Source organism: Paralichthys olivaceus, chromosome 2, assembly GCF_024713975.1.
Source record: "Paralichthys olivaceus isolate ysfri-2021 chromosome 2, ASM2471397v2, whole genome shotgun sequence".
Lineage (NCBI taxonomy): Eukaryota > Metazoa > Chordata > Actinopteri > Pleuronectiformes > Paralichthyidae > Paralichthys > Paralichthys olivaceus.
This window is the reverse complement of record NC_091094.1, coordinates 6232026-6259714: the sequence shown is the minus strand read 5'-3', so window position 1 is coordinate 6259714 and position 27689 is coordinate 6232026. Positions and strand designations below refer to the sequence as shown.

At 41.9% G+C, this 27689-nt stretch overlaps 1 protein-coding gene across 5 annotated transcripts in view; it reads right to left on the bottom strand.

Annotated features, from left to right (window-relative positions):
• nav1b (neuron navigator 1b) overlaps positions 1 to 27202 on the bottom strand; it is a 68153-nt gene extending 40951 nt beyond the window's left edge. For 2 of the 5 annotated variants that reach the window (XM_069532975.1, XM_069532984.1), the window contains exons 1-4: positions 26940 to 27202; positions 10742 to 11556; positions 10426 to 10514; positions 3441 to 4178 (exon numbers count right to left, since the gene is read on the bottom strand). In XM_069532975.1, the coding sequence (XP_069389076.1) occupies positions 3441 to 4178; positions 10426 to 10514; positions 10742 to 11529 (1615 nt within the window). In that variant the 5' untranslated portion in view covers positions 11530 to 11556; positions 26940 to 27202. The remainder of the gene's footprint in view (positions 1 to 3440; positions 4179 to 10425; positions 10515 to 10741; positions 11557 to 26939) is intronic. The other 3 variants (XM_069532980.1, XM_069532993.1, XM_069532998.1) reach the window with 2 other exon arrangements.
• Positions 27203 to 27689: the final 487 nt, after the last annotated feature.

Genomic DNA, 27689 nt, shown 5'->3' with positions numbered 1-27689 from the left:
GTCCATATTCCAAAAAGTATTTATAATAAATTTGAATGTTTCAGCTCTTAATGACGTGTTATAGTTTTCTTAATAGCATCTAATAGTTTCATATTTTGTACTTATCTGTTTTTATTTTGGTAGAAAGAGGTTGAGAGACATATTACACGTGCTGAATGTAGGGTATCTAGCCCAGGCTAATTTGCAATCCCTGTCCCTAGTTAGGCTTTTCTAATCTAAAAATGGTCACAATACTTTGTTACAATTAAAATATAACTTAACCCAACACAGACACAGACACACACACACACACACACACACACACACACACACACACACACACACACACACAGACGTTACCAAACGAGCATAGTAATCACATAAAATTATAAAACAGAGTACTGCTGCATGATCAGTGACTACAGGTTTGGTTTGGTTTCAGCCAGCATTTAACCTCTTTATCTAAATGTTTGTGTTTCTATTCCTGGAGGTGATCCTAAAAAAAACTATAATCTGCATGCTCCTGTTCAATCTAACCTCAACTTCTCTTTCTTGCATAAAAAGCGTTCTAAGCAATAAGAAGCAGAGAGAGAGAGCGGAGTTAACAATTCAGAACTGAGGCTGCACGACATTTTCTCCATCTTATCCAATTAATACATAACGCAAAATGCTTAACAATGACATTTCGCAACATTGTGACCTTGCATGCCTGCAGAGCTCTGTGACAAAATGTTTTTCCACTGTGAGTCTATATACAGTCGCTGAGGGCCAGTTCTTTGCTTGTAGACATCTTGCATGACAGATCACATACAATTACAGTGAAATGAGGTTTGCTCATTTCCTCATTGTCTAGAAAGAAAAGCTCAAGTAGGGCTGCCTGCACTACTTTCATCCTCTGCTGTCTCAGTGGACATGAATCTGCCGTCCTAATAACCTGAAGTATCTTTGTTATAGTACATTCATCTACATTCAAAAAATATGGAAATGTATTTAATTTATTCCCAATGAAAACTCAACTGCTCCACTTGAAGGGGAAGAGTTAAACAGAAGTTGCTGCATAATAAAGCATGACAACTTTGTATTGGTAGTGGTTTTGCATTCTGTTGTGGATCTGCAGGCGAGTCTTGTGATGAGGAAGAGGTATGCAGAGTTCCGGTGTTGTATGACGGCCATGGTGCACAAACCATGACAAAGTTTAATAAATGAGCCTGTTAAGAACATTGACCATTCTTGATGTCATATCGGTAAACCAACATAGCCTCTATTTATAGATATAAAGGGATCCTTTCAGTAAGCTCATAATGAGATGTACTGAAGGAGCAGAGGTCGACATTCAGCTTTAACTTGGCCTTAAATATACAGCAGAGCATGAATAAAAAGATCTATTTACAGTGACAAGCATGCCCACTGTACGAGTACAGTCAGGACATGCATAGAGAAGTCTGCTCTAATATAATAACAGCTTTCATCTCTGTACTACAGGCTGCACTGAATACATAACATAGCTATTATTAAAATAAATAAACTGGTCTCCATCCCTTGCTAATTAACTGTCAATATCAGTGCTGCCATTCCCTTTCCCTAAAAATGGTCTCTTTCCATAGTCTTTTTCCTTTCATGGGCACAAAGCACTTGACTTGTGTCAAAGGCCCACGTGGGATTATCATCGTAAATGATGATAAATTATTCAGTAGGATGATGAACTTGCTTTTCGAGAAATAATGGCTTTCAATTGATTTGGGAAACATCATGGAGCTCAGTGCAATACATTGAGCAGAATAGATGTAACGGCCCGAGGCATCTGCTGCAAATTTTATGCAATTATAGGTGAATAAAGCAGACGTGGGTGTGGCACAGAAATCTGCAGGGCTCCTGGAAATTTTGGTTTGTGGTTCTAAACTCAATCACACAAACATGACCAATGATTCCATGCTGCTACCCATGGTGTCCTGTATCGGTTAAACAGCTCGTTTAGCTTGGCTGTGACTAAAATGAGTGACAGACATCCATATAGGCTAATGAAGCATGGATAACGGATTAGATCACAGATGTGTTCATTATAATGCAACAGGGAACATGCACTCCTGATGATACTGAAGCAATGGAATGACACATTTTTTAACGTTTCATGAAATGCTTCTTGTTGTTATATGACATGTTTGAAGCATAATTGTGAATAGAGTTAGGAACATGAATTAATGCAAAGTGATTTTATATTGCACTCTAACATTCCAGTTCTTTATGTTTGAAAAGTGCCCGTCAAAAGTGTATTTAGAAACCAGAGCATGAAGTTTATATATTTCAGCCCTCCTATTTAAATAGCCTGAGCAGACTTTGGTTACGTAAATGCGTCTGCTATCAGCTTATCTTCATTCATAAGAAGACAGCTGTTAATATACATCATCAAAATACAAAATGTTGTCTGAACCTAAAACACTGTTTGGGTTTTGTGTGGAGGAACATTCGACTCATATGATGAAAGAAAATAAACTGTGTCTGTGTTTACGTCTGTAAACAGTGTATGGTGAACAGGTGGACTATTGGACTGGCGATATCAAAATATTGGCCGTTTATTGTCATTGTGGTAATACTGAATTTAAAAGTTTCCAAGACAAAGTAGAGATCCTATAGTGCACATAAAATGCTTTGATATGCAAAAAAATAAATAAAACAAAAAACTGATAAAAATAATGTCATACTCATTACGAATTATTGGGGTTCTAGTTCAGGTTTATCACAGAGAAAACCATTTTCTCCGCCATTTGCACCATTGTAGTACATAGGGTGTAAACCATATGACCAAGCTCTACAGATGAATTGAGCTGGGAGGAGGCTAAATATGTGTATGTGTGCCAGAAATGAATTCAATATGGCATGCTGTGTTTCCTCATCTCTGGTTTTTTAGAAGCGTGCGTGGAGGAGCGGATGGACCCTTGAGTGCATCGGCACATGTTGCAACAAACGAGTGCTTTGAAAAGATCAGTCGCTGGTGATTATTCACTACCCTTCAGGATTTCTTTCATGCAATCAGACATCAGTTATGACAGGAAGCACATTTAACCTATTCCATTCCACCACACCTGAGTGACATCCTGCAGGAATAAGAACAATGGAGCATTATTGTAGCTTTGGTATTCAGCTAACCATTGAGTATTCATAGAAAAGGCCAAGCTGAGGCAGCATTCGATCAAATAATAAGAGGAAAAGCATGCTTTGCAAGCACAATGAGGACGTCTTCCTGTTTTTTTCCCCCCACGGTCGTTCAGCTGCATAAAATCCGCTCCTTGGGAAACGTGGGTCTGCAGCAGCAAGCAGGTGCCGTGATGGTTGTATTAAAGGGGGCGTGATGCCGACTTTGAGAAGCACTAGAAAATTGTGCAAGCAGGGCATTTGCTTTGTAGCACATGGCGGCCATACATACTATAACGGTGGTAGTATCAAGACTGCTGTGCTGTACTCACCTAACATTTGACTGAAGAGCAGCTGTTCCAGGTCGCCCAGCACTGTCACCACCAGCTCTGGGTCCACCTTTAGGAAGGGTTTGTCTCCCCCTTCCTCCCCCTGGCCTTTGGAACCAGACTCCCCTCCAGCAACAGCTCCCTGTTTCTTGGCGTTGGCCTTTGCTTTGCTGGAGAGGATCTCATCATCTGACTTTCCATCCTCAGGTGCTTTGCTCAGGGGCTTCACCTCGGCATAAGGACCACGAGGTATGCGGCTCTGCTTGCTCAGGGCAGTGGGAGCAGCCAGTGGGCTGAAGGGCTTGGGTTTGCCCTGGAACAGTGAATGTTCCGACTTGGATAGGTTTCGAGAGAGAGGGGAACCCCCTCCAACACCAGGGCCACCTCCTGCTGTCTTTGGCTTGCCCATCTTCGTCTGCCCTGCTCCAGGTTTGGCCATGTCATCGCACCACTTTGGCTCATAGAGATGCAACTTCTTCTCAGCATCGGTCAGCACAGCCAGGTTTGTCATAGACCTCTGCTTGCGGAGGTTGGATGGCACCGGTATCCTGCCCTCAGAGCTACCCACCCGGTAAACCTTCAGTTCACCCCGCTGTGTGCTCTGGGGCACTCCAGACTTTGCCCTCTTCGCTGCCATACCAACTCCTTTGCCATCTGCTTGGCCGTATGCCTTTGTGCTATCCGTCCTTTCCATTTTCAAATCTCCTTCTCTGCCTTTCACACTATTTCCAAGCATGCCCCCTGCATGAGACCATATAGAAAAGCATGAGTGGGGAGAAATAAGGCTTCCTTACCCAAACCCTTCTTCCTATGCAAAAAAGAAAAAACCCACACAATATGTTTCCTTTAAGGCAATCCTGCAGCCTTCTCTTTCTTCCCTCTGTCTCCTTTCCCTCCGTCCTTCTGACAGGCTGCTGCTGCTGCAGCTGTTGCAGTGCTGCCCAGGCGCTCCCTTTCTCTCCTTCTCTCCTGTCCTCCTTTCCTCAGTTTTTTCCACACTCCTCCCTTCAGCACACCCTCCTGCCGTTGAACCGCGCAGCAGCAGAATGACAGCAGCGGCAGACGCGACAACGCTCCCTCCTCCCTGTGCTCTCTGCTGCCTCTCCCTCGCCTCTGACTTCCCCTCCCATCCTCCCTCCTCCTTCCCTCATTTTGTTCCTCCTTCTCTTAGAGATGCTTTGCTGCATCTCAGCTGAATATATGAAGTGCACTAGGGCGATCAGAAAATGGATCAATCTGTGGCTTTTAAAACCAGCCACCATTCCTCCTCTAACACACCATGTTTTCCCACCATCTCCGATTCCTTTGTTCTTCCCCTCCCCCTCCCTCACCTCCAGTCCTCCCCGTTCAATATGCTCAACATGATGCATGATTTGTGATGTGGAGGAGTTATTAATGTGCGAATGGATAGACATTCAGACATGTAATGACAGACCATAGCATGTACTATTGTTAGTGTCACTGCAGCCACTAGAGCATCCAGATTATCTCTTGATCCTGTCTGAGCTTTCTTACCATATCAATTCCAGATTTACAGCTGGATAAATCATACACTAAAACATTAGCAGTGTGCTGCCCTGCTATGAACAAATAACCGTATTCTCCTTGTATAATACCAGCAATGATGACATAAATATTCATGTGTATAATGTGACATTAATGAAAACTAATGCATAATGAACACAATTGAGGACTTTTGTCTGTAGCTTGAAAAAGGAAAGAGAGAAAACTTGGCAAGAGTAGTGGCCAAGTGGGTGACTTCACTCCAGCAGACTGAGCGAGCGACAAGATGTGCCAGTGTAACACGCCCAAAACCACACGTTGGAAATATCTTCAAGTCAGAGAGAGACACATACACAGACACAGACAGAGAGAGACGCACATGTGACTGTGTTAAATTAAGAATCCGGTCAGATTGTTTTGTTCAGGGTCTTTTGCAGACATATGAGTGTAATCATCTTTTTAAGCTGTTCCATGCAGTCGTCTCTCAGGACGATCGAAGAGGCTCTGCAGCGCTCGCATGCAGCGGCGCTCCATGGAAACCACCCTCTCTCATCGGCTGCATATCTTCTGCAGCAGAGCTCACTGCTCTGCAAAAACACAGCTGCCACAGACCATTGAGCCTTTTCCATAAACTATTGAGATAAAGCCCACATGTTATCATGTATGCATCAAAAATAATTTCTTTTGTTAAATATGCCAACACCAATGTCTGAGTATGTTTCTCTATTATCTTTATGAAGCTAAAGTTGCCTGATTAAATAGGGGCACGGTGGATGGTTCAAATCCACTGGATAGGATTGACCTGTTGGCAACAAAGCCGGCAGGGTAGCATTCCCACACTCCCCTGATGGGTTGTGCATCACACTCCGCTGCCTTTTTTATTTGGGTTTAAAGGCACCTGGGGTGGCTCATGGACCAGTGAGTTGTTTGATATGGCAATTTGTTTTCTAGTAACAATGTCATGTCTTGTTTCTCCTCATCACGAGGTCCAAGGCTCCCCTGCTGACTCCAGATCGCTGACCTTACCCCTATGAGGCACTGAATAGCTCACTTGTTTTGGGAAGTAAGAATTTCTTAAAGAGTCACATGGTAACAAATCCAGACATGCCAAATTTCCTGCATGCTTTAAATACTTTTATAATTACATCTATACATCAAGTTAAGATCATAAATAAATGAAACAAGCATCTCTTCTTTAGTTAGGTTGATATTACAGCATTGACATTTTGGGGGCTCTACAATCTGATTTTTTTGTTAAAGTTCTCAACTACTATTAGATGGGTTGCCATTCACTTCTTTATAGAAGTTAGTTTTTAAAAATACAAATATCTGCCAAATTAATTCCAAGTATGGAAATAAGTGTTAGCATGCTAACACCTCAAACTTGACTGAACAGAGGAAACATTTGTTCAGGCATTGACAACAGGATGAAGTGGGGTTTTTTCTTGTTTTTTTGTAAAAAGAGTTGACAAACTATTGGATGAATCACGACTCATTTTGCTCCAGACATTCATGCCAGATGAAATGTAATAACCTCTGTGACATGACTTCAACAAGCACATTCATCTGGTAATTTAATGTTAGCGGGACAACACCTCAAACTAAGATAGTGAACGTGCTAAACAAACCTAAAGATCTGCTCCTCAGTATTTTTCCATATTTTAATCCAAAGAATGAGTTTTATCTAAATCGACTGTTTTCAGTTCTCAGGAGAGACGAGGGTGGAGCTGCATCTTTCATTTGGTTACTTTCACATCTGGGGCTGATCCACACTCCAACCGGTCATCTGAGTAATCATATATTTTTGTGTGTATGCGTGTGTGACATGTCTTCCTATGTTTAATTGAAAACCTTTGTTGTGAAGAGATTTTAGACGGATCTCAAAACCTCAGAGGCATGAGGATCAAGACTTAGGTTTTGGAGTGTGTGTGTGTGTGTTTCGGGTCTGCTTTTTCTTTTGTAACATTAGTCAATTTTAAAGTGATGCCATGTGAGATTGAGATTAGGTTCAGGTTAGGTCAAGGTTTAGGTTAGGGTAAAGGTTAGAGTTAGGTAAGTCGTATCTATGTTCAGGTTAGAGTAAGTCTCCAGGAAATCAAAGCAAGTCAATGTAATGTCCTCTGAAGTCATGGAGACCTGACTGTGTGTTTGTGGGTGTTGCACAGCTGTGTGTTATGAATTTTCCCTGGACAGCACATGTAATCATTTTGGAGCTGCTCAGCTGCAAATGATGCAATCGTTTTGAAAACATCACAACGACCTCCACGTGTGCTCAGAGCAGAAACACAGGGAGAACAACACTGTAAACCAACACATGTACTGAGAGTCGTGCAAAGTATTAAAAGCACATTTAAAGTTTTTGCATGCTGTTCAATTCATGTGGTAATCAAAAGCCTCTGAATCAAGATCTAATCGGATCAATGTGCTGCCTGGAATGTGAGCAGCTCGAGGGATGAAGACAGAGTTTTTATTTCATTCAAATCCCTCTGATGTACAAAGCAATAGTCGGTTTTTGATTTATTAATTTTTTTAAATCAAGCTGCACAAAACCACAAGGTAAACCCATCTTCTCTGAGTCTCTGACTATAACTGCTTCAATGATTGATTTGCTCTCTTGCATTAATCCTGGCAAATTATTCCCTTATTTACGAAAAACAACTTTTTTAAAGCAGGGTTTCTCTGAACCGCTGTTTGTGCAGATGTTTCCACTAAGTGGAACTGTCATTTGAACAACCTATAATTTTCCAGCTAACTTGTTGTTGAAGCAGGATGACAGCTTACCAAGACACATCTCCCCACCCTGTTGTCAAAACCTGAATTTAAGCGCCCCTGAGGTCCGTCCGGCAGGAACGAGGGGAACTCCCAGACAGGAGGTGAAAGCCGATCCTCCCATCAAACCACTCAGTCTCTCAGCCCCTGCATCTGTCATCCCTCCGCCAAGGACCACTCAGTCTCTGGTCTCCTTCTCTCCCTGAGGAGGCTGGCTGGAGGCGCTCGCCCCTCACAGTCATTAAGATTATTAAGAAGCCAGTTAGAGGGTTTTATAACCGCCTAGTGCATTTATATGAGCAAATTTTTTTAAATTAGGGATAATAAATACGCCCTAATTTCTGAGATGTAGTGTTTTAATGCTGCTGAACTTATGTCAAACACATCAAATCCAGTGACGTCTGAAATAAAAATGTTCTTCCTACAACAGCAAGTTTAAACATCAAATCAAGCTAAAGCCTCTGGATGAATTTCTACTTATCTCTTGAAGTGAACTTACATGTTTAAGTATTAATTTGGTTTTGTGGTCACAGCTTTTACCCCTGAGACAACAGTGTGTGCTTACTTACCTAAATCAATACTACTTATTTACAATAGATCTTTAATTATGTAATTGCCCCCTAATTGGACTTAAGTGATTGGGACGCTGTGGTTGTATCTTCTGCTGATGGAGAAGTAGCATTCTTCTTCCACTTGATATGGAGCTGAAATATCCTCGATAGGAACACTGCCATCTTGCAGCCATGACATAATTTTGAGCCAGAGTCTGTGCAGGAGCGATGAGGAGATGGAGCCACGGTGGTAAGATCTCGCTATTACCTGAGCTCGACTAATCATGAGTCAGTCTCAGCTGCCAATCATGATGTTTCAACCCATTTTTATAACATGATTCAACTAATTAAAACCCACGGTCAACACTTGAACTGTGCGAACTAGACCATCTTTGAGAAAATCTCTAATAATTTGATCCACTAACGGACAAGGCAAGGTTTTTACAGCAGCCAGCCACCAGGGGGTGATGGAGGCACCTTTGGATAGCCATTGTTATATACAGTGGTTTGTACATGTCATGTTTGTATTAGTTTTTAAGAACCACGATGTATGAAGCACAGGATTGCTGCAGCCATTTAAATAAACCAAACTTTGGACTTTTAATGTTTTACAAAGCTCAGACAATCAATGACGATGCTGCAGCCGAGACACAGAAACAATGAGGAGGCAGCGCAGGGTTAACGGCACGGATGTGTGATTTGAGAGACGTGCCCCGTGCCAAGAATCTTGTGTTTTCCCACATGTACATAAAGAAAGAAGCGAAGTACGTCAGGAAATCCTGATGCACATAACAGGTGGTAGGTACAGCACGCAGCTCTGGTTGGGAACTGGCAGCCACTCTGGTGAGAACAACTGTCACGCTGAACAGAGCCCAGTGTCAACATTCAGCCGTATCACAGCTCGGGTGTTACAGGATGCAATTTAATACAGTTGGAAGAAAAAAAACGCGTTTTGCACAACTGGTTGAACTCTGTGAACTGTGTGAAAAAGTTTGTTCTGATATAAAGACACTGCAGGAGGACAAGAACTTTTAAAGGACTTAAGAGCAAAAAAATAAAACTGTAAGTCGACGAGGGATTAAACATTATGAACTGCTCGCTATTTAAATTTAAGATCCTAGATGATCACCTCTACGTTTCACCCTGTTCCAGAGTTAGTGCCCACTTCTCGGTTTACAGCAGTGGTTCTCAACCTGTCAGGTTTGTGAACCTTTAATGAAAGAATGAAGTCATGCATGTGAGTGACCTTTCATCTGCTCTGTCTGAACTGTGAACACTTTCTTTATTTTGGGGGGGTGACTTTTATATCTTTATTGGATATCTGACAGAAACGATTGGAAGTACGGGAGTGACATACATTAAACATCCCAGACTGGACACGGATCAAGGACGTTGCGGTTTATGGTTGGTGTCTGAAAACTTCACTTTAAGAATTCATTATTCTCTTGAACTAACTTCCATCAGATAGAATAATTTTACTTTCTCACAAAGTGTTCCCATCACTAAGAGGTTGTTTACAAAAAAATGTTTTCAGGGCCTTTAACGCCTCTGCTGCTTTCAGACCTAAGTGTTCTGAAATTATCCAGAGGGGCTGTACGTGAGAACGTAAATGTCCAAGTCAGTTACACCATTTTCCTGACAACCCCTAAGTGCTAACGTAAATGTCAACTTGGAAATAGAACGCGATTTGAGAGTTTTTTACAATAAGGGCTGATGCCTGTGTCGATGTGATGTGAAAACAAAAACATATGATTCCACCAGTGGAATCCACACGTCATGTCCTGGCTCCAGCTGCTCTTCCCAGACGCCATCTCTCGCCTGAACGCTCCAGAGATTTTCCTTTGAGAAAGTGTCCCACTCAGACAAACTCCTGCTGCACCTAGGTGAAGGTCTGGAGAATGTCCAGACCCAGTTGTTTGGACTTTTTCTGTACTTCATATCTGAAAACAGCTCTCCGTGACTTGACCAGTCATTCTGTATTTTGCAAGACATGGGCAAGACTACACAACAATAACCTGACTCTAGACGACAAAGAAACTATTTTTTTTGTTGTCAGACATCTTGTGAACCCATGGAGCCGGTTGGGAACCACTGGATAAGAGAACCATGTGTGTCTGTTGTCCCAAGATGAAAAGATCAGCAGTATCAAATTCAAACAAACTTACCAAGATCTTCGCAGCAGACCTCCATGGAGTCAGAGGAGCAGTCACTCAGGTTGTCCAGGAAGGCGTCTGTGTCCTCATGGACCTGAAACCTACAGGGACAGACAAACACAAACCTTTCATGGGTATAGAGGAACAAAAAACAGACTGAGTTGTGATCAAGTGGCAGTAAAAGTGGAAAATAAAACAGATGGGGAAATAAAAGAGAAAGCATGGGTGACCCGAGGCTGCATCATATTTAGTGTGTCCTAAAAAAAAAACTGCCCTCTATGCGGCAGAGCTTATCCTCCAGTCATAAAAGGCGAAACACTGCCCTCACCTGAACCTGAAGGGAGCAACAGCCGCCATGTTGACCTTCCCAGGCTCACTCCTTCTGCGTTGCATGTTGCATGTCTGATAATAAGACTTTGATTTCTCACTTGACACGTGTCCCTCAGAAGCTGCCGCCACCTGGTTGGAAATGTTTCTCATGTCCTTCTGGCAGTATCCCATCCCACCTGGAGAGACTCCTGATATCTCATTCCTATTTGCACCTTTAGTGAAAAGTTGACGCCCTCTTCCTTGGCCCTGCTGGACATTCGCCGAGAGCCGGTACGAGGAGGAATCACTCACATCTGTGTTGTCCACATTCCTTAGACGATAATTCCCAAACGTCCAATTCTTGTTGGCATTTCGTCTTAACTGGAGGTCCCGCATTGCCTTCTGGGTAAGCGTGCTAGTGCGGAGGTCCAGTGTGTCTTTAGAGCGTGGGACCTCCCTCCTCGGTATCTGAGGGCTGCTGTATGCCGAGCACGTTCCATCAGTCCGCTCTGTAGACGCTGGGCTTCTGTGAGAAAACATGCTGCTCTTTTGCTGCAGCAGATGGTTCTTTAAAGCTGCACCTCTCAGCAGTTCTGCCGGACCTGGAGATACCGAGGACGATGAATAGGAAGGTCGTCTCTTGGTGGCGTGCTGATAGTGCAGGGTAGGATTGGGGAGGCCGCTGCTGTGCTGTTTGGGATCCATCTTGGAGAGTGGTATCATGCTTCCGGGTAAACGGAGACTGGAGTTGACATCTGCGTCACTCTGGCTCTGGGATGTGACTTTGATGTTCACTCCACCGCTCATGGTTGGTGAGCGTCACTGGACTGAGGCCTGGAAAAGAGAGCAGGAAAATCAAATAGGGTGCTGCAACGGTTTAAAATACACACTTCTCATATGTACACACATGTACTTGTATTAAACTGAGGAAACTCACTGGCATAATGCATTCCCCTTAACCCAACCTTAACCATCACAACTTATAACCCTTATCATATCATAATCATCTAATGCTAACAATAGAAAAGACTGGTTGCAGAAAAAACTGACAGATACGTGTGCACTTATTGTAACATACAAAACATTATGCAAAGTTTGTTTCTTTAGCTTTTAATGGCTAATCTGGAAATGATATACAAAACAATTTTTGGTCGTGACCATTAACTTCTTGTTATCTCCACTGGCTTGAAGATGCCAATGTGCTTACTGGCAGTAGCTTCATATTAATTAATACAGGCATGGGAGTGGCATCGATTTTCTCATTTAGCGAGAAAGAAAAAATTAGCTAATTTGTAAAAACAAAACTTACTTTTCCTCAAAGTCCAAACACAGACATAAAATATGAGTTTATCGTTTTTTACAGATATTTCTTGAATCTAAGTGGATTTTCTGCTAAATCCAAAAATCATAAAAAACAATGAAAATATCTGTGGCGGTTAATTGGAAAATGTAGTAACCCTGTCTGTATATAAAGCACATACTAAAGGCTACAGACATCTATTCATGTTGTATATTGCATTATGGATAACAAGCTTTCATTTCCAGATTTCCATTGTATAAAATACAGTGAAACAGCTGTGCACCCCAGGGTGTCTGCCCCACGCAGAGAGGGTTTCTAACCACACGACCTACTGACTGAATGTGAGTATGAGTGAGTGGGAAAGAGGAGAAGATGGTTTGAGGGGAAGGAGCATTATACTATTATGCATCATCATCATCATCAAAGTAGCCTTAAAGTCTGAGAACCAGAGTTTTCATCGGTTCAAGTTTCTCCACTGGCACCATCGCTGAGGTAAGAAAAGTGAGTGAAACTTTCCTGTCAAACATTGTTTAAGTCACCTTGAGCAGGGAATTTGAGTCAATAAGAAAAAAAAAACTAACTTTCAAAGGTTAAATAAGGACATAAAAGTTTCTCAAGAGAAATGAATCTAAATCTTGTATCTTGTGAGTGAGATTAGAAATCAAACGGCGTTGCAGAAAATCAATGAAAGCATCAGCAGCATCTAAAAACACAGCATATGCTTCAACAGCTTTGCCTAATCTGTCCCTGGTCCTTTAGCCACAACCTCCAGTGTGAAACGTGCTGTGAAAGCTAGCGACAGACTGACACCACTTGGCACAGGCAGCAGGAGAAAGGCTCCTTTCAGGCTCTGCCAACACCGGCTGTCCCCACCACGGCCCTGCACACGGCACCTCACCGCCAGACACACGTCCAGACTGATGATGGGACAGAGCTCCGCAACCCCAATGACACCTCCATCCATTAATAAACCCATATCCCTGAACAAGCTACGAGCTGATCACGACCGAAAGTATTCAGTCTTATTCTAAATCCAATTCTACATTGAACGTATTTTGTAAAATGAATCTACACTCTAAACATACTTTTTATACATAGTCCTGAATTTAATATTGAAGGCCTATACACACACATATTATACTGTATATAGATATATAGATGTACATTATATTCACACGCATTAATAAACATATTTAATAAATTAATTTCAAATGTTATATTATTTGTCACATTTATCTGTATGCATATCTATGAGGAAAACATGTGCAATTGCACAGGAAGTAATGAAATTAATATTCAGTGCAATAAAAGACAGTTAATCTGTTTTTAATGAAACTTTTGATGGAGCCATTATTAGAGAGAACAGAACTTTGGATGATTTTTTTTTAAAAAGTAGCAACAGGATCATCATGTAAGCCCGACAAACAAAAACGTAAAATAAAAACAAAAGTATATTTCTGTGTATCTGAACTGCCAGGCTGATTTAAGATGTTATTTTGTCTTACCTCAATAAATAAATCATCCTACATTAGTCATCTTCACCACAGTCAGGAGGAGAAACACTGCAGACTAATGTCTAACACTGAAATGAGCTACAACACTGTGCTGCAGTTCACAGTGATTTACACCCACAAAGAGACATATCAGTGACTGGAGCGTCCGTGTTTCTCTGGTGACATCATGCTTGCTTTGCCCCCCCGAGGCTAATTTTTCCGTCACAGTGTGAAAGTGACTTTGAGCCTCTTTTGTAACACGCCATCATCAAAGCCTCCCGTCAGTGTTACGAGGAGCTAAGACTGACCCCTGTCCTGCGAAACCCATAATGAGCCTGAGGATGCTCATTCAGACCAACAGCCTGTAAACGCAGGATCAATTTAGTCTGGAGAAGTCTCCACTCTGCCGAGACAAATGGTCTGATAATGCACTCGTTTGACAGCAGAAGAGCCAGTTTCATAAACGCTATAAAACCACTTTAAAAGAAAAAAAAAAAACGACATTCGAAATCTGGAAATCATCATCATGAAGTCGGTTTTCAGTCCCTGTAATTGTTTTGTCTGGTGAAGCGTCACCTACAGAAGAAATGGTAAAAACTTAATTTCACTTGCAGACACAAATCTGAATTCTGACTCTCCCTGTGCTCCACTTTCTCGCAATCCAAGCCGAGCACCACTAGATAACGGAGGTGAACAAGTGCATCGTCATCTACATAACTCGATTTTCTCAAGAGCGTCAGACTTTCTAGTTTTACAAGAGACCTGATCTCATTTTTATATATAGCACCAAGTCCCAGATTCCTCATTTTCACTCCTTCCTCCCGTGTCCCAGCTTCACTGCAGAGGATTTCTGTTGAGGACAAATATTAACTAAGGGCGTTGTACAATGTGTTAAAGACACACACACACACACGTACACGGACAAAAGACACATTCATGTCAACAGATGATGTGGACACAAGTAAAGCTTGGCTCCTCTTACATTTGGCTGAAGGCACATTTCCTGTTAGGTGACACCAGTTCAGGCTTTGTGTTACTTTTTGTTTGTGACGGAGTTTGTGTCAGTTATTCTTCAAGCAACATTGGTTTTCAGCTATGTGGGTAACACGCAACACACAACAGCTGGAAACTCAAAGCAACACATCTTTTGACACGTCCTCACCCGTGTTTATTGGCTTATTAGTTTGTTTATATGGTTTTTTTTAAGCAACACAATTCAAAAAATACTGTCAGGATAACAATGAAACTTGGCACAACCCATTGGAATTTAGCATCAGGAGGCAGATCCAGGATTTTTATTCTCCAATTCTGAACCATCTCGCGTTTTTTAAACTCTTTTAAAGTGGCAGGGGAATATTAATGGATCTTGATAAAAACGAATGAGGCATGCTCCGGGGGTGTGATGATATATATATATATATATGAATATGTGCAGATCCAAATTAAAATCAAGATCTATTGAAGTAAATTATGTGGTTTCATTAGGGCTGAAAATAAATTAATTCTTTTTATGACCGTGATTTGTAAACTTTTTCTTCAAAATAACTTCTTTTCAACAAACTGATTTAAAACTCATTTTCTGCTCCTAATAGAACCCCTAATGTAAATACACATCTATTTTTGTTGTAATCTGATTACTGTAATGTTTTTATTCTCCCGCCCACCTGGCTACAGATTAAATTACAGCCAATCTAAAGTGAATCATGGAGCTGCATCCTTCCCTGACACACAAACACTGAAAGCTGCTTTTTTAAATGATTGATATTCTGGAGCTGTAACACGTCTGCTGTTTGAACAGAAACATGTTGGATGATTCCAGTTTAGAATGAAAGATTTTTCATAATCACGTTAAACGTCTCTCCAACGTCGATAATAGTCAGACGGAACATGTTCAATCCATCAGACATTCTGATGTAATTACAGCACTCAGCCGCACCACTCCTCTGTGTGTGTGTGTGTGTGTGTGTGTGTGTGTGTGTGTGTGTGTGTGTGTGTGTGTACAGGCTTAAACCATATTCATCTATCTTGTTATCACCTTCCCTCATGACCCATCATTCATTTCTAGTTTCTGCTGATCAACAATATTTGAGAGATCACTATTAAACCATTAAACACTAACACATTGTAGTTTTAATTAAAGCCTATTGTACTTTGTGTGGCACCAAAGATTAGAGTGAGCATTTAGTGTAGTGAGTTAATCTGTCGGCTCATTACAGGGATTTAAACCTTATGAGTCACTTTATGTGATTAACTGTGGCCAGTAATGCTGTGGCAGGAGAGACAGGTTCAGGAACCTGTGACCGAATGATCCAGTATGAAAACACTAAACTAAAAAAAGATCAATGGTCAGTTCTCCATTCTCTCCGAGATAATTTGATGCAGGTTAGAAATTTAGTTCACTAATGATCGAAGACCTGAGAATCAAGATTGTGCTTGCAAATAGATTTTATTGATTTTAAAATGGATTATAACAATGACCAATAAAGTGATGTGCAAACATGTGGCTCCGTTAAACAGGCTTTTCAATATTCTGAACCAGAAGAGAATATCTCTCCATTATCAATGGTTTGGTCGCAAATGTATAGCAGTGGTAAAATTGTGCCTCCTCTGTTCACTGTATTTTCTCACAACCCAAAAAATGCTCGTCCAACCACCACAAACTTAAAGACTGCACAGCATTCAGCAACCTGATGATACGTGTATGACCTCGACAAGCGATTAACAGTCATGTGCATTAGCAAATCTGTGACCGTGCCCTTATCCTGTCATGAGGGGTGAGTGTGAAGTCTCCAATTCACCTAAACCCAGTCTGCACATCTTTGGACTGTAGGAGGAAGCTGCAGTTCCCAAAGTCACAGGGCGAACAAACTCCACACAGAAAGGCAGGACTGGGATTCGAACCGTCTTACTGTGCTCACTGTGCTGCCCTCAGAAGATGAAGATTACTGCAGCACTTATATCTCGTCATTCTTTGTGGATTCACCATGTTAGAAGTGATTTCCTACCCTCTGGACCTGGACACATGCTGGTTTTAATAATTAATATGCTTCCTTACATCTGATCACCAGAGACAAAACAAAAAGTGTAATAAACCAGGTGCAGCCTGGAGATCAGGTTTTACAACCACAGCCTATAAAAACACACCAAAAGGGAACTACGCAATTGAGGCACAATATGTGTTGATGCAACATCTTCTGAGCTGCAACATTTAGTCATAAACATAAACTGCACATGGATATTTACAGCCATTCAGCTTCATCACTTTGCTTTAAGCTGTGACACTTAAACATTTCAATCTGCAGTGACTTGATTTTCTTTAAAAGAACCATAAGCCTCAAAGTGCTGCTTTGCTTTTTTTTTGTAAAATCACCAATTTACTTCTTAATATTCACAGTTCCATTAAAATGAACCATTTAAAAACTTGCAGTGTCTGGTTTACAGCCAAACAGGGTCAACGAGGCCTTTTTCTCATATTAAAAATATATATATCCCAGGTTACATTGCAGCTTTGACATAAATAATTTCTTTCAACCTGAAACAAAATTAGACATTTTCCCTGAAGGATCAGAAAAAGGATGAGAAGCTTAGCAGGATGTTGTATTGTAAAATCCCTCATGCACACTGAAACAACCTGCCGCTGCAGTTCTGCTGCTCTTATGCAACTGACACAGTTCTCAGACGTGAAGGCTGGTGTGGGAATGGGCAGGCATGTTGCACAGCATGCTGCAGCGCTGTGATGAGTCAAAGTGTGGGCAGTTGTCTGATGGACCATCAGTCTGTATGTAGAGGTGGGTCATTAGAACAAGTGGGAGAAGAAAAGTGCATCGGAAAATGGAAATACTCTTGAAAAGCCTCCAAACGGCAGCAACAACGAAAATAGTAGAAGTGACTTAGTTCATGCATAAACAAATAAACATGATTTTTCACTCTCAGGCTCTCAGGAAAAGACTGCAGTGTGTGTGTGTGTGCGTGTTTGTTGTCTAGATCTAAACTCAAAAAATAGGAACAATGACATATGGGAGAAAGTAAAATAACGGAAACACTCATTTAATCCTTAAGTATTAGCTGTGAATCGAGATGTTTCTCCCTGAGGTTTATGAGCTATACTGCAGCCGGCCACCAGGGAGTGATCAAGATGATCTGGGTTCACTTTCGGCAGCTGCCTTGTTGTCCATCTTTGTGAAGTGATTATATGGACAGTCATGCACATGTTCACTATTTCTTATACTGACAGAACCACAGGGTCCCAATCTGCTGTCACTACTACGAGCAGCTCGAGTCTGTTGAGCTCTCATGACGAATCATAACATTTGCATTCTAGTCAGAAGATTTCACCTATTTTACCGTTTCCCAGCAGCATGTGTCAGACCCCTCAGGCCTGTCACAGTCTGCAGGGTGGGAACATTTTATTGAAGTCGTTTGCTGAGTTTCCAGAGTCAAAATGCTTCTGCTCTTCTTCTCCCTGCTGCTGACGTCACTGACAGCTCATCTCCAGACAGAGAGGTGCCTGACAGAATCAACTCAGACTTTTTCCTCTTAGAAATATGGAAAATACGATTGTACGCCGCATATTTGAAGAGATCTGAAGCAGCGTGCTATAACATGTGTAACTTTTCATTCACACACACACACACACACACACACACACCTTCAGCTAGAAACTAATTAGCAGTTGAAAGTGAAAATCTGGAACCATATGGCTCCATATGGTTCATAGTTACACACTGAGCTCAGTTTAACACCACAGAATCCAAAGTGATCAACTGAAATGTTCCATCTGTCATCTCACACACAGACACACACAGACACACAAAAAAAAAACTATGAATGAATCCACTTGTGTATCTAGGGTCTCTTCAAACTTTACTGGGCTCTTCCTCTTCATGTCCGACCCATCAAATGCTGATAACTACAAAAAACAAAAACAAAACTGTTTCGTTGCCTTTAACCAACGTAATCTGACTAATCAACACTTTCTCCAGCATCGTTTTCTCTTCCATCATTAATGTCAGTGAGGTCATGAAGACAAACAAGAAGTAATCCATGGGGATCCCAACACCAGCAGCAGAACACATAGAAAATAATATTTGTGTGGTAAAGAAAAGAACTGCAGCTTTGGGAAATCTACATTTTGGCAGATTCTGTCACACTGCGGGTAACAGCTGTTCTGTTATTGTGGATAAGAATCACCAAAAAAAATCCATTATTCAGCATTTTCCCTGACTTAAGGACTTAAATTGAGTGAGTGAGCGTATCTGGTTTTCACAAGAATGTGGGATCAAATTCAGCGGAGCTCAAATCAGATCTATAAAGTGCTTCAGGAACTTGGAACAAGGTGAAATGCTATAGAGAGAAAAACACAAGTATTGCCATCATGCCCAAAATTACAAAAACAAGAGTGTACATTCTCATCTGCAACCAAATATTCCACAACACACAACAAAATGAAATAGTTGTGCTCTTGTCACATCTACAATTATCTCTTTGTTTTGCTTTTATGTCGTCTGTCATCTCTATACCGTTCACATCTGGGAGTCAGAGTATGTCTTCATCTCCTGGAAACCCGTGACACTGTTTAACTCAACACACAGTCAAGTGTTTCAGGCACATTCCAGCAGCAGAGAGCCTCCACTGTGGCTGTCAGGAGTTGAAATACATTTTCGTTATGTGGTTCTGTTCACTGGGGGAGAAGCTGAGCTGAAATGTCAGTTCTCCGGGGGCGGGGAAGCAGCAACTTCACCATGTCACTCAAAAACTGACAAGATGTTCACTGTGACATAAATTATAACCCGAAGACTGAGTTCAATTTAAATGATTTATATTTTTTTAATCAGACTGCACTCCGAGCAAAAACAAATACAAAGCTTTATATATTTATTAAAAGGAGCCACTCACAAAAACTCTTCATTTGTATCTTATGACAAAGTATTTTATACCATTTAAAGAATAATGTTGTAATATTCGGAGATTAAGCTGTGATTTATAGGAAAGTGAGAATCATTTTAAGAGAATAAAGAAGATGCTCCACTTTCCTCATCTTTACGCATCTTATGACTTTAATCATGTAATATTATGACTTTATTCTTATAGTTTTACAACTTTATTTCAAAGTTATTTGCGTAATATCACAACTTTACCCTGATGCTCGGTCATAGTATCTAAACCGGTGAACTGCTCAGAAACAAAATCAAAAAAGATCAACCCTGAGATTCTCCCTTCGTGTCTCATCTTAAATCTGACCTCTGGCAAAGTTTTCATCTGAACATTCAATAATGTAGAAACAGCTTAAAATGGAATGAATTAAATATGTATTAGGTTTTCCAAGGACGGCACACATGTCATTTTGGGTTAGCCAAGGTGGAACATGTCTGCAACTTGGACTAAACTTTCCAAACCACACACACACACACACACACACACACACACACACACACACACACACACACACACACACACACACACACACACACACACACACACACACACACACACACACACACACACACACACACAAAATAACACACGCAGTGGAATTCAGGACACACTGAGACGTGGCATTTGCGTGGAAAAAAACAACAACTCACTCTTTGAACATGATGCCCTCCAGTTATTTGAAACATCCTATTATAAAGTCGCAGTGCATGCACACACTACAATAACACACTCATCGTAATTACTCTGATTATAGGTGCAATTTGAAATCAGTTATGTTTAATATGTTTAATACCGCAGCGCTTGATAAAAAAAAGCAGCAACAAAGAATTGAAGCAGCTCCGACAGTGTTGTGGGAAAAGACTACACGATGTCCTCAGCAGCATTTTTCACCACTTTGGTAAATGTTGTCTCACCACAGGACAGTGACTCGGTGTTGGTGAGTTCAGTTCAAAAGTGCAGCAAGTTGCAGATGCAGGATAGATGTGTTTTATAGGCAGTGACATCACCCACCATTAGTGGTATTCCCAGAGCCATGCATGGTCTCTCTATGTAGAATTGAATTACTTGATGGTCTGTGTTGTGTGCATTAGTGCATGTGATGGTTGAGCTTTAGGATACGTGGAACTGAAATGAAGGCATCAGTAGCAAAGCCCCGACTAAATGACAGCGAACGCCTGGTTGAAAACTTATCTTTCCTCATTAATCCAGTGAAATATCATGATTATCTCAATATCTATGACACTACACCAGCTTTGGTAATCCACAAACGTTTCATCGACTGCCACCATCAGTTCAAAACTTTAATTCATGAAGCACTCCGGTTTATAAGAGGCCAAAGTGTGGGCAGTTGTCTGATGGACCATCAGTCTGTATGTAGAGGTGGGTCATTAGAACAAGTGGGAGAAGAAAAGTGCATCGGAAAATGGAAATACTCTTGAAAAGCCTCCAAACGGCAGCAACAACGAAAATAGTAGAAGTGACTTAGTTCATGCATAAACAAATAAACATGATTTTTCACTCTCAGGCTCTCAGGAAAAGACTGCAGTGTGTGTGTGTGTGCGTGTTTGTTGTCTAGATCTAAACTCAAAAAATAGGAACAATGACATATGGGAGAAAGTAAAATAACGGAAACACTCATTTAATCCTTAAGTATTAGCTGTGAATCGAGATGTTTCTCCCTGAGGTTTATGAGCTATACTGCAGCCGGCCACCAGGGAGTGATCAAGATGATCTGGGTTCACTTTCGGCAGCTGCCTTGTTGTCCATCTTTGTGAAGTGATTATATGGACAGTCATGCACATGTTCACTATTTCTTATACTGACAGAACCACAGGGTCCCAATCTGCTGTCACTACTACGAGCAGCTCGAGTCTGTTGAGCTCTCATGACGAATCATAACATTTGCATTCTAGTCAGAAGATTTCACCTATTTTACCGTTTCCCAGCAGCATGTGTCAGACCCCTCAGGCCTGTCACAGTCTGCAGGGTGGGAACATTTTATTGAAGTCGTTTGCTGAGTTTCCAGAGTCAAAATGCTTCTGCTCTTCTTCTCCCTGCTGCTGACGTCACTGACAGCTCATCTCCAGACAGAGAGGTGCCTGACAGAATCAACTCAGACTTTTTCCTCTTAGAAATATGGAAAATACGATTGTACGCCGCATATTTGAAGAGATCTTAAATCTGACCTCTGGCAAAGTTTTCATCTGAACATTCAATAATGTAGAAACAGCTTAAAATGGAATGAATTAAATATGTATTAGGTTTTCCAAGGACGGCACACATGTCATTTTGGGTTAGCCAAGGTGGAACATGTCTGCAACTTGGACTAAACTTTCCAAACCACACACACACACACACACACACACACACACACACACACACACACACACACACACACACACACACACACACACACACACACACACACACACACACACACACACACACACACACAAAATAACACACGCAGTGGAATTCAGGACACACTGAGACGTGGCATTTGCGTGGAAAAAAACAACAACTCACTCTTTGAACATGATGCCCTCCAGTTATTTGAAACATCCTATTATAAAGTCGCAGTGCATGCACACACTACAATAACACACTCATCGTAATTACTCTGATTATAGGTGCAATTTGAAATCAGTTATGTTTAATATGTTTAATACCGCAGCGCTTGATAAAAAAAAGCAGCAACAAAGAATTGAAGCAGCTCCGACAGTGTTGTGGGAAAAGACTACACGATGTCCTCAGCAGCATTTTTCACCACTTTGGTAAATGTTGTCTCACCACAGGACAGTGACTCGGTGTTGGTGAGTTCAGTTCAAAAGTGCAGCAAGTTGCAGATGCAGGATAGATGTGTTTTATAGGCAGTGACATCACCCACCATTAGTGGTATTCCCAGAGCCATGCATGGTCTCTCTATGTAGAATTGAATTACTTGATGGTCTGTGTTGTGTGCATTAGTGCATGTGATGGTTGAGCTTTAGGATACGTGGAACTGAAATGAAGGCATCAGTAGCAAAGCCCCGACTAAATGACAGCGAACGCCTGGTTGAAAACTTATCTTTCCTCATTAATCCAGTGAAATATCATGATTATCTCAATATCTATGACACTACACCAGCTTTGGTAATCCACAAACGTTTCATCGACTGCCACCATCAGTTCAAAACTTTAATTCATGAAGCACTCCGGTTTATAAGAGGCCAAGGAATCAATTAATGCAGCCTTCCATCCATCCATCCATTATCTATACCCCATGTCTTTTAAAGGTTGCAGGGGGGAGCTGGAGCCAATCATAAAGAGAAAACAACCGTTCACTCTCACACTCAATCCTCCTGTCAGTTTAGAGTCTCCAACCTAACCCCAGTCTGCACGTCTTCGGACTGTGGGAGGAAGTTGGAGTACGCACAGAAAACCAGAAAACCCACACATGATGGGAGAACATGCAGCAGCAGCAGCAGTCAACCAGTCAATTATCAGTAATGATAAATACAAATAATACACAAATACAGCCAAATATATAGAACTGTAAAATATAATATAATAGATTTACATAATTTCTGTATTGTGTATAATGTAAAATAAAAGTTTTAATTCGTTGAAAGTTAGTATTACTACCAGTATTACCACCTTGCAGTTATAGGCATCAGCCAACAAGTCAAGCAGCAGGAAATATGAGCCTAATGTCCCCGTCTGTTCTGGTAACAGTTTTAAATAATTGACCTTTAAATATCTGGACATAAAAATGAGATCTGTGTCATATTGTGTTGGATGGAGATATGGCCAAAGACGTGATTTGTGAGGTGACAGTGACCTTGACCTTTGACCTTCAAAGTCTCCAAAGTTTTTTCTGGAGTCCAACTGAACATTTATGTCAAATTTGAGGAGATTCCCTTTGGCCTTCCCTGAGATATTGATCTGTCCCATTGACGCATATTGGACGGATTAAAAAATGTTACTACTGAAACATTTCAAATGATTCCATCCACGTCCCATTATGCACCCGGGTTAAACACAGATGTGCTGTGAAAAGATGATCACCCAAACATTTCTTCAAAAACAAACATCACTGAAACTTAATATTTCAAGAGGAATGAAATGCTTCCAGCAGTGAGTGAACTACTCGTGTTGATTCAGGCTTTGATGAGAACATCAAACACAGGAATGATCACAGTCGACTCAGTCTGAATGTGTGAGTGTGTGAGTGTGAGCCTGGTGCAGCGGCAGCCTCTGGTGTGAGTCAGCAGCATATCCAAGACAATTAGTAGGCACATGACTCCCCGTCCCAGGCAGGACAATAAAAGTCTCTGCAGGAATTAGTTCAGCAGCTCGACTGTGTCCAGCTTCTCTCAGGCCTTTTCTCTCAGCCTGCAGTCATTCACATGATAGAAATACTCAGTCGACCGCTAGACACAGCGTTTGGACTGTGTCGCCTGACAGCTCACAAACTTAACAAATACTACAGTGTGATGCACTTGTTGTGGTTTAGCTGTTTGTGAAAACAAGGTCACTTGTGGAGAGCAGAAAGTTAAGATCAATAAAAAACTATTTAAAATCCATTTTTTTACAGTTCTAAAACAAACTGCAGCAGGCACATGTTTAAACAATGCCTTTAACGTGAACATTATTTATACACAGTATTAGGTAAGAAACTCAAACTTACCCAGAAGAAGCTCGGGAAAACTTAGTAAGTGCAATTGACCCTGGGACACTTAAGTGATAAGGGCCAGGCTGAATGATGAGCAATATCTTCAAGTGTCCATCAGTCCGTCCCAACTCTGCAGCGGCTCCAAGACGTGTGTGTTTCTACTGTGCAATATGCAAACGCAGAGATGGGACAATAAGCAGCAGCCTCCAGCTCAGGCAGCACCGAGGACTGGAGCATCCCTGCCTCTGTCCAACGCCTGGTTCAAAGAGGAACTGCTCCCTTCCTGCTTGCATAACAATACTCTAGACAGATCCTCTGCTGCAGTTGCTGCCTGTGGAACAGACTACTTAGCCGGCAGGCGCTCGCTGCCTCTGTCTTGCAAATGGACCATTCCAGCTAGGCCGAGTGTGTCTGAACAAAAGTGCTGAGCTAAAACTGGACCATAAACCCAGTGAAATGCTCATAAACCGCATCACACTCCGCTCTCTCTCTCTCCTCGTCCCCATCTCTCTCTTTGCTCGTCACAGTTCCAGCTTTGCATCTTTTCTGCCCGGCGCTCAAAATGTCCTTAGTCACAGCGAGAGCCAGTGAACTGGACTGATTTGAATTGTCACTGCATGTTTATCATTGGCTGCCCACAGGGAGCGGGCTCGCACAGCATGGCCCTCATTGTAAATCTGGGCCAAAGCGAGCGAAACTCAAAAGGTGTCAGCACAAGGAAAAAGAGTGACAGGCGCGAGGATGTGGTGACAGCATGGGCTCACACACACACAGAGACACAGACACGCACACAAACACACACACTTTTTCCTCATATAATCTTTGAGTTTGGGGATAACTAACCGTGACTAAAACAACCCTGCTTGGTGATGTGGGGCCAAATATCATGAAAATGACTCAGACAATCAACATACAAGGCAGGATCAGTGCAGGCCAAGGACATGTGGCAGATCATGACCAAATTTAGCATGTGCCAAGAGCAATGCAACAACACGCGCATTGGTGTGAGGATACGAGGCCGGTGGTTTGATGAAGGGCTATGTTCTATCCCCTCTTGCACATTTGAGCAAATTGCTTCTTGTAGAAGTTAAAGCTCTCTGCAGGAGGACTGAAGTTGATGAGGAGAGATTAAAGACCGAGGCAGTTTGGAAATTGGAGCCCTCCATCCTGCGAGTTGAGGCGCAGACAGGAGATAAGTGAGGATTACAGTCAGAGATGTGGACAGGGCCGGACGTAGAAATACTCCGAAATGTGTAATTCATCTGCATACGCACGGAGACACACGTGCACACACACACACTGTCTGACCTTGACAGATACAAATTTCTATCTGCAGAGTTAGATCCCAAAGCACAGGCTGAACATAATCACATCTTAATTAAAAGGTGCTGAGATAAAGCATCAGCTTCACAGGTACAAACAGCCCGAGTGAAATGAGTTGATAGCAAAGACCTTCATCCCTCGCCCTGTTCTCACAGCTGATTAAACATGCACTTCACACTCTGACGCCTGCACGTCCTGCTTCAGCTAATAAACCTCTTCACCCGCTTTGCATCAGCGCGGCTCACAGCAAGTAATACACACCAAAGCACAGCAAGGCAGAGAAACCAGGGTGTGTCTCGTCCTCGCTCTGCTGTAATGTTTGCCTGGCTGTGACCTCTACTGACTAATTCATGAAACTGCAAGTCTTCACCTCTCGTGGCCACAGTGCAGTGTGTGCTGCCATGCAGGAGTCAGCAGGAAGCACATTAACCTCCGTCTAACTGCTGCTTGATGAATCAGGGTCATTCAGCTCGGACATGCAGCCAAACTCCCTCTGCCGTAAAACACGATTATACCATTGACCCTCTGAAACTGACCAAATCCTGTTTATCGAAGGTTATTTTTATATCATCAACCCAGTTAATTACATTAGATGAAATATAACAATTCATTTTGGCCACTTGTGTAAGGGAAGCTTGCTTTTGGCTTGGATAGGACTCGATACAGAACTAGAATGGCAAACTTCTACAAACCAATTCAATCAATCACAAAAAATGTCTCATGATGTCAAGGAAAGTGTAAAAGATTCCTGTAAACGCACTCGATGGGTTCTTCCCTGACCCACACTGCATGCTTCCTCCAGGTTTTGTGGTAATGTGCTGTTATTGTGTAATCGTCCTAACTAACAAACTCAGATAAAAACACCATCTCCTTGTTAGAGGTAACAAGCCCTTCTTTGATAAAATGTTGATTTTTATTTTGTAATTCCTTTAAACTGTGGTGTAAAAACCCATTTAGTCTACAAATACATACATAGTGAACATTTTTAGGGCTGCTGCTAACAATTATTGTTTTAATTGTCACTGAATTTATAGATTATTTTCTGAAATAAACTGATAAAACATTTGCCCAACGTTTGTCATAATTCAAGCTGACATATTAAAATGTCATGTTTTGTCTGAGTGCAAAACCTAAACATGCACGTCGTCAAAACCAGGTAACTGTTTCAATGTGATTCAATATCAGTGTTGACTGAGAAAATAAACCCAAATTTATTTTAGAGAAGTTGGAATTTTTAACTTAAAAAATGATTTAAATGATTCAGCAGTTACCAAAATAGCTGCTGAGTAATTAATAGTTAATGAACAGATTTTTCCAGCTTCACAGTAAAGTTAAAAAACACAGCATGGGCTCTCAAACTGCTAAATGAGGCTACGTGAGGTTTTTTTGTGCATGAATAGCATGAACCAAGGCAAAAGGCACAGACATCAGCCACAGTGGATTTAAGACTGAACACCAGCTCACACGCTGACAGCTGAGTTGAAAACATATCCTCAGTGTGAAGTCGTCTCACCTCTCCCAGCTCTTCCTCCTCACCTGACAACTTGGCAAAGCTTCTGTGGAAAACACTGCCAAGAGGAGAACATCGCCGCGGGAGGAGTCCTGGCTTCGAGTCAGGTCAAAATACAAAAAGAGACGGTGCTGAATTCCTTCATGAGACTCCCACCAGCCTCCAGCACTCCTGCGTACACTGATGGATGGACTACAGCCCAGCCCAGCCCCTGCCTCTTATCAGGCTTTGCCTCTTATCCTCTCCTCTGGATTAAATCCACTGAGTCTCCGTCACTGCTCTCTCCCTCCCTCTCTCTCCCTCTCTCTCTCTCTCTCATGAGCATAATCACATGTGCACATATACTACACAACTAGCCAAGGCGGATGTCCACAGAGCAGAGACAGAGGGCTACTGTTGGCCAAACGCTGGGCTATAAATAGGCTTCTTGAGTTCATCATTGTCTCTTCCTATGATGGTGAAGAGCCTGGAGGGCTTCGAGAGAGGGAGGCAGGCGGACCGAGCAGCATCACTCTCTGATGGCGTTGACTTCCTGCCTGCTATCGACCACACACTCCCTATCAGTTTCACCTTTCCTGATTTCACTCTAATGTGGGGAGATAACTGAACCAAGCTGGAAGTTCAAACGTCCACGCATTTTTTTTGACTGAATGATTAAACCCGGTAAAGGCTCCGAATCGCATGAGACTCTGGCTTATTCTGGAGCAGCAGTGACCACCCATCCGTCTAGAATCACAGAAAGGTCACATGCGT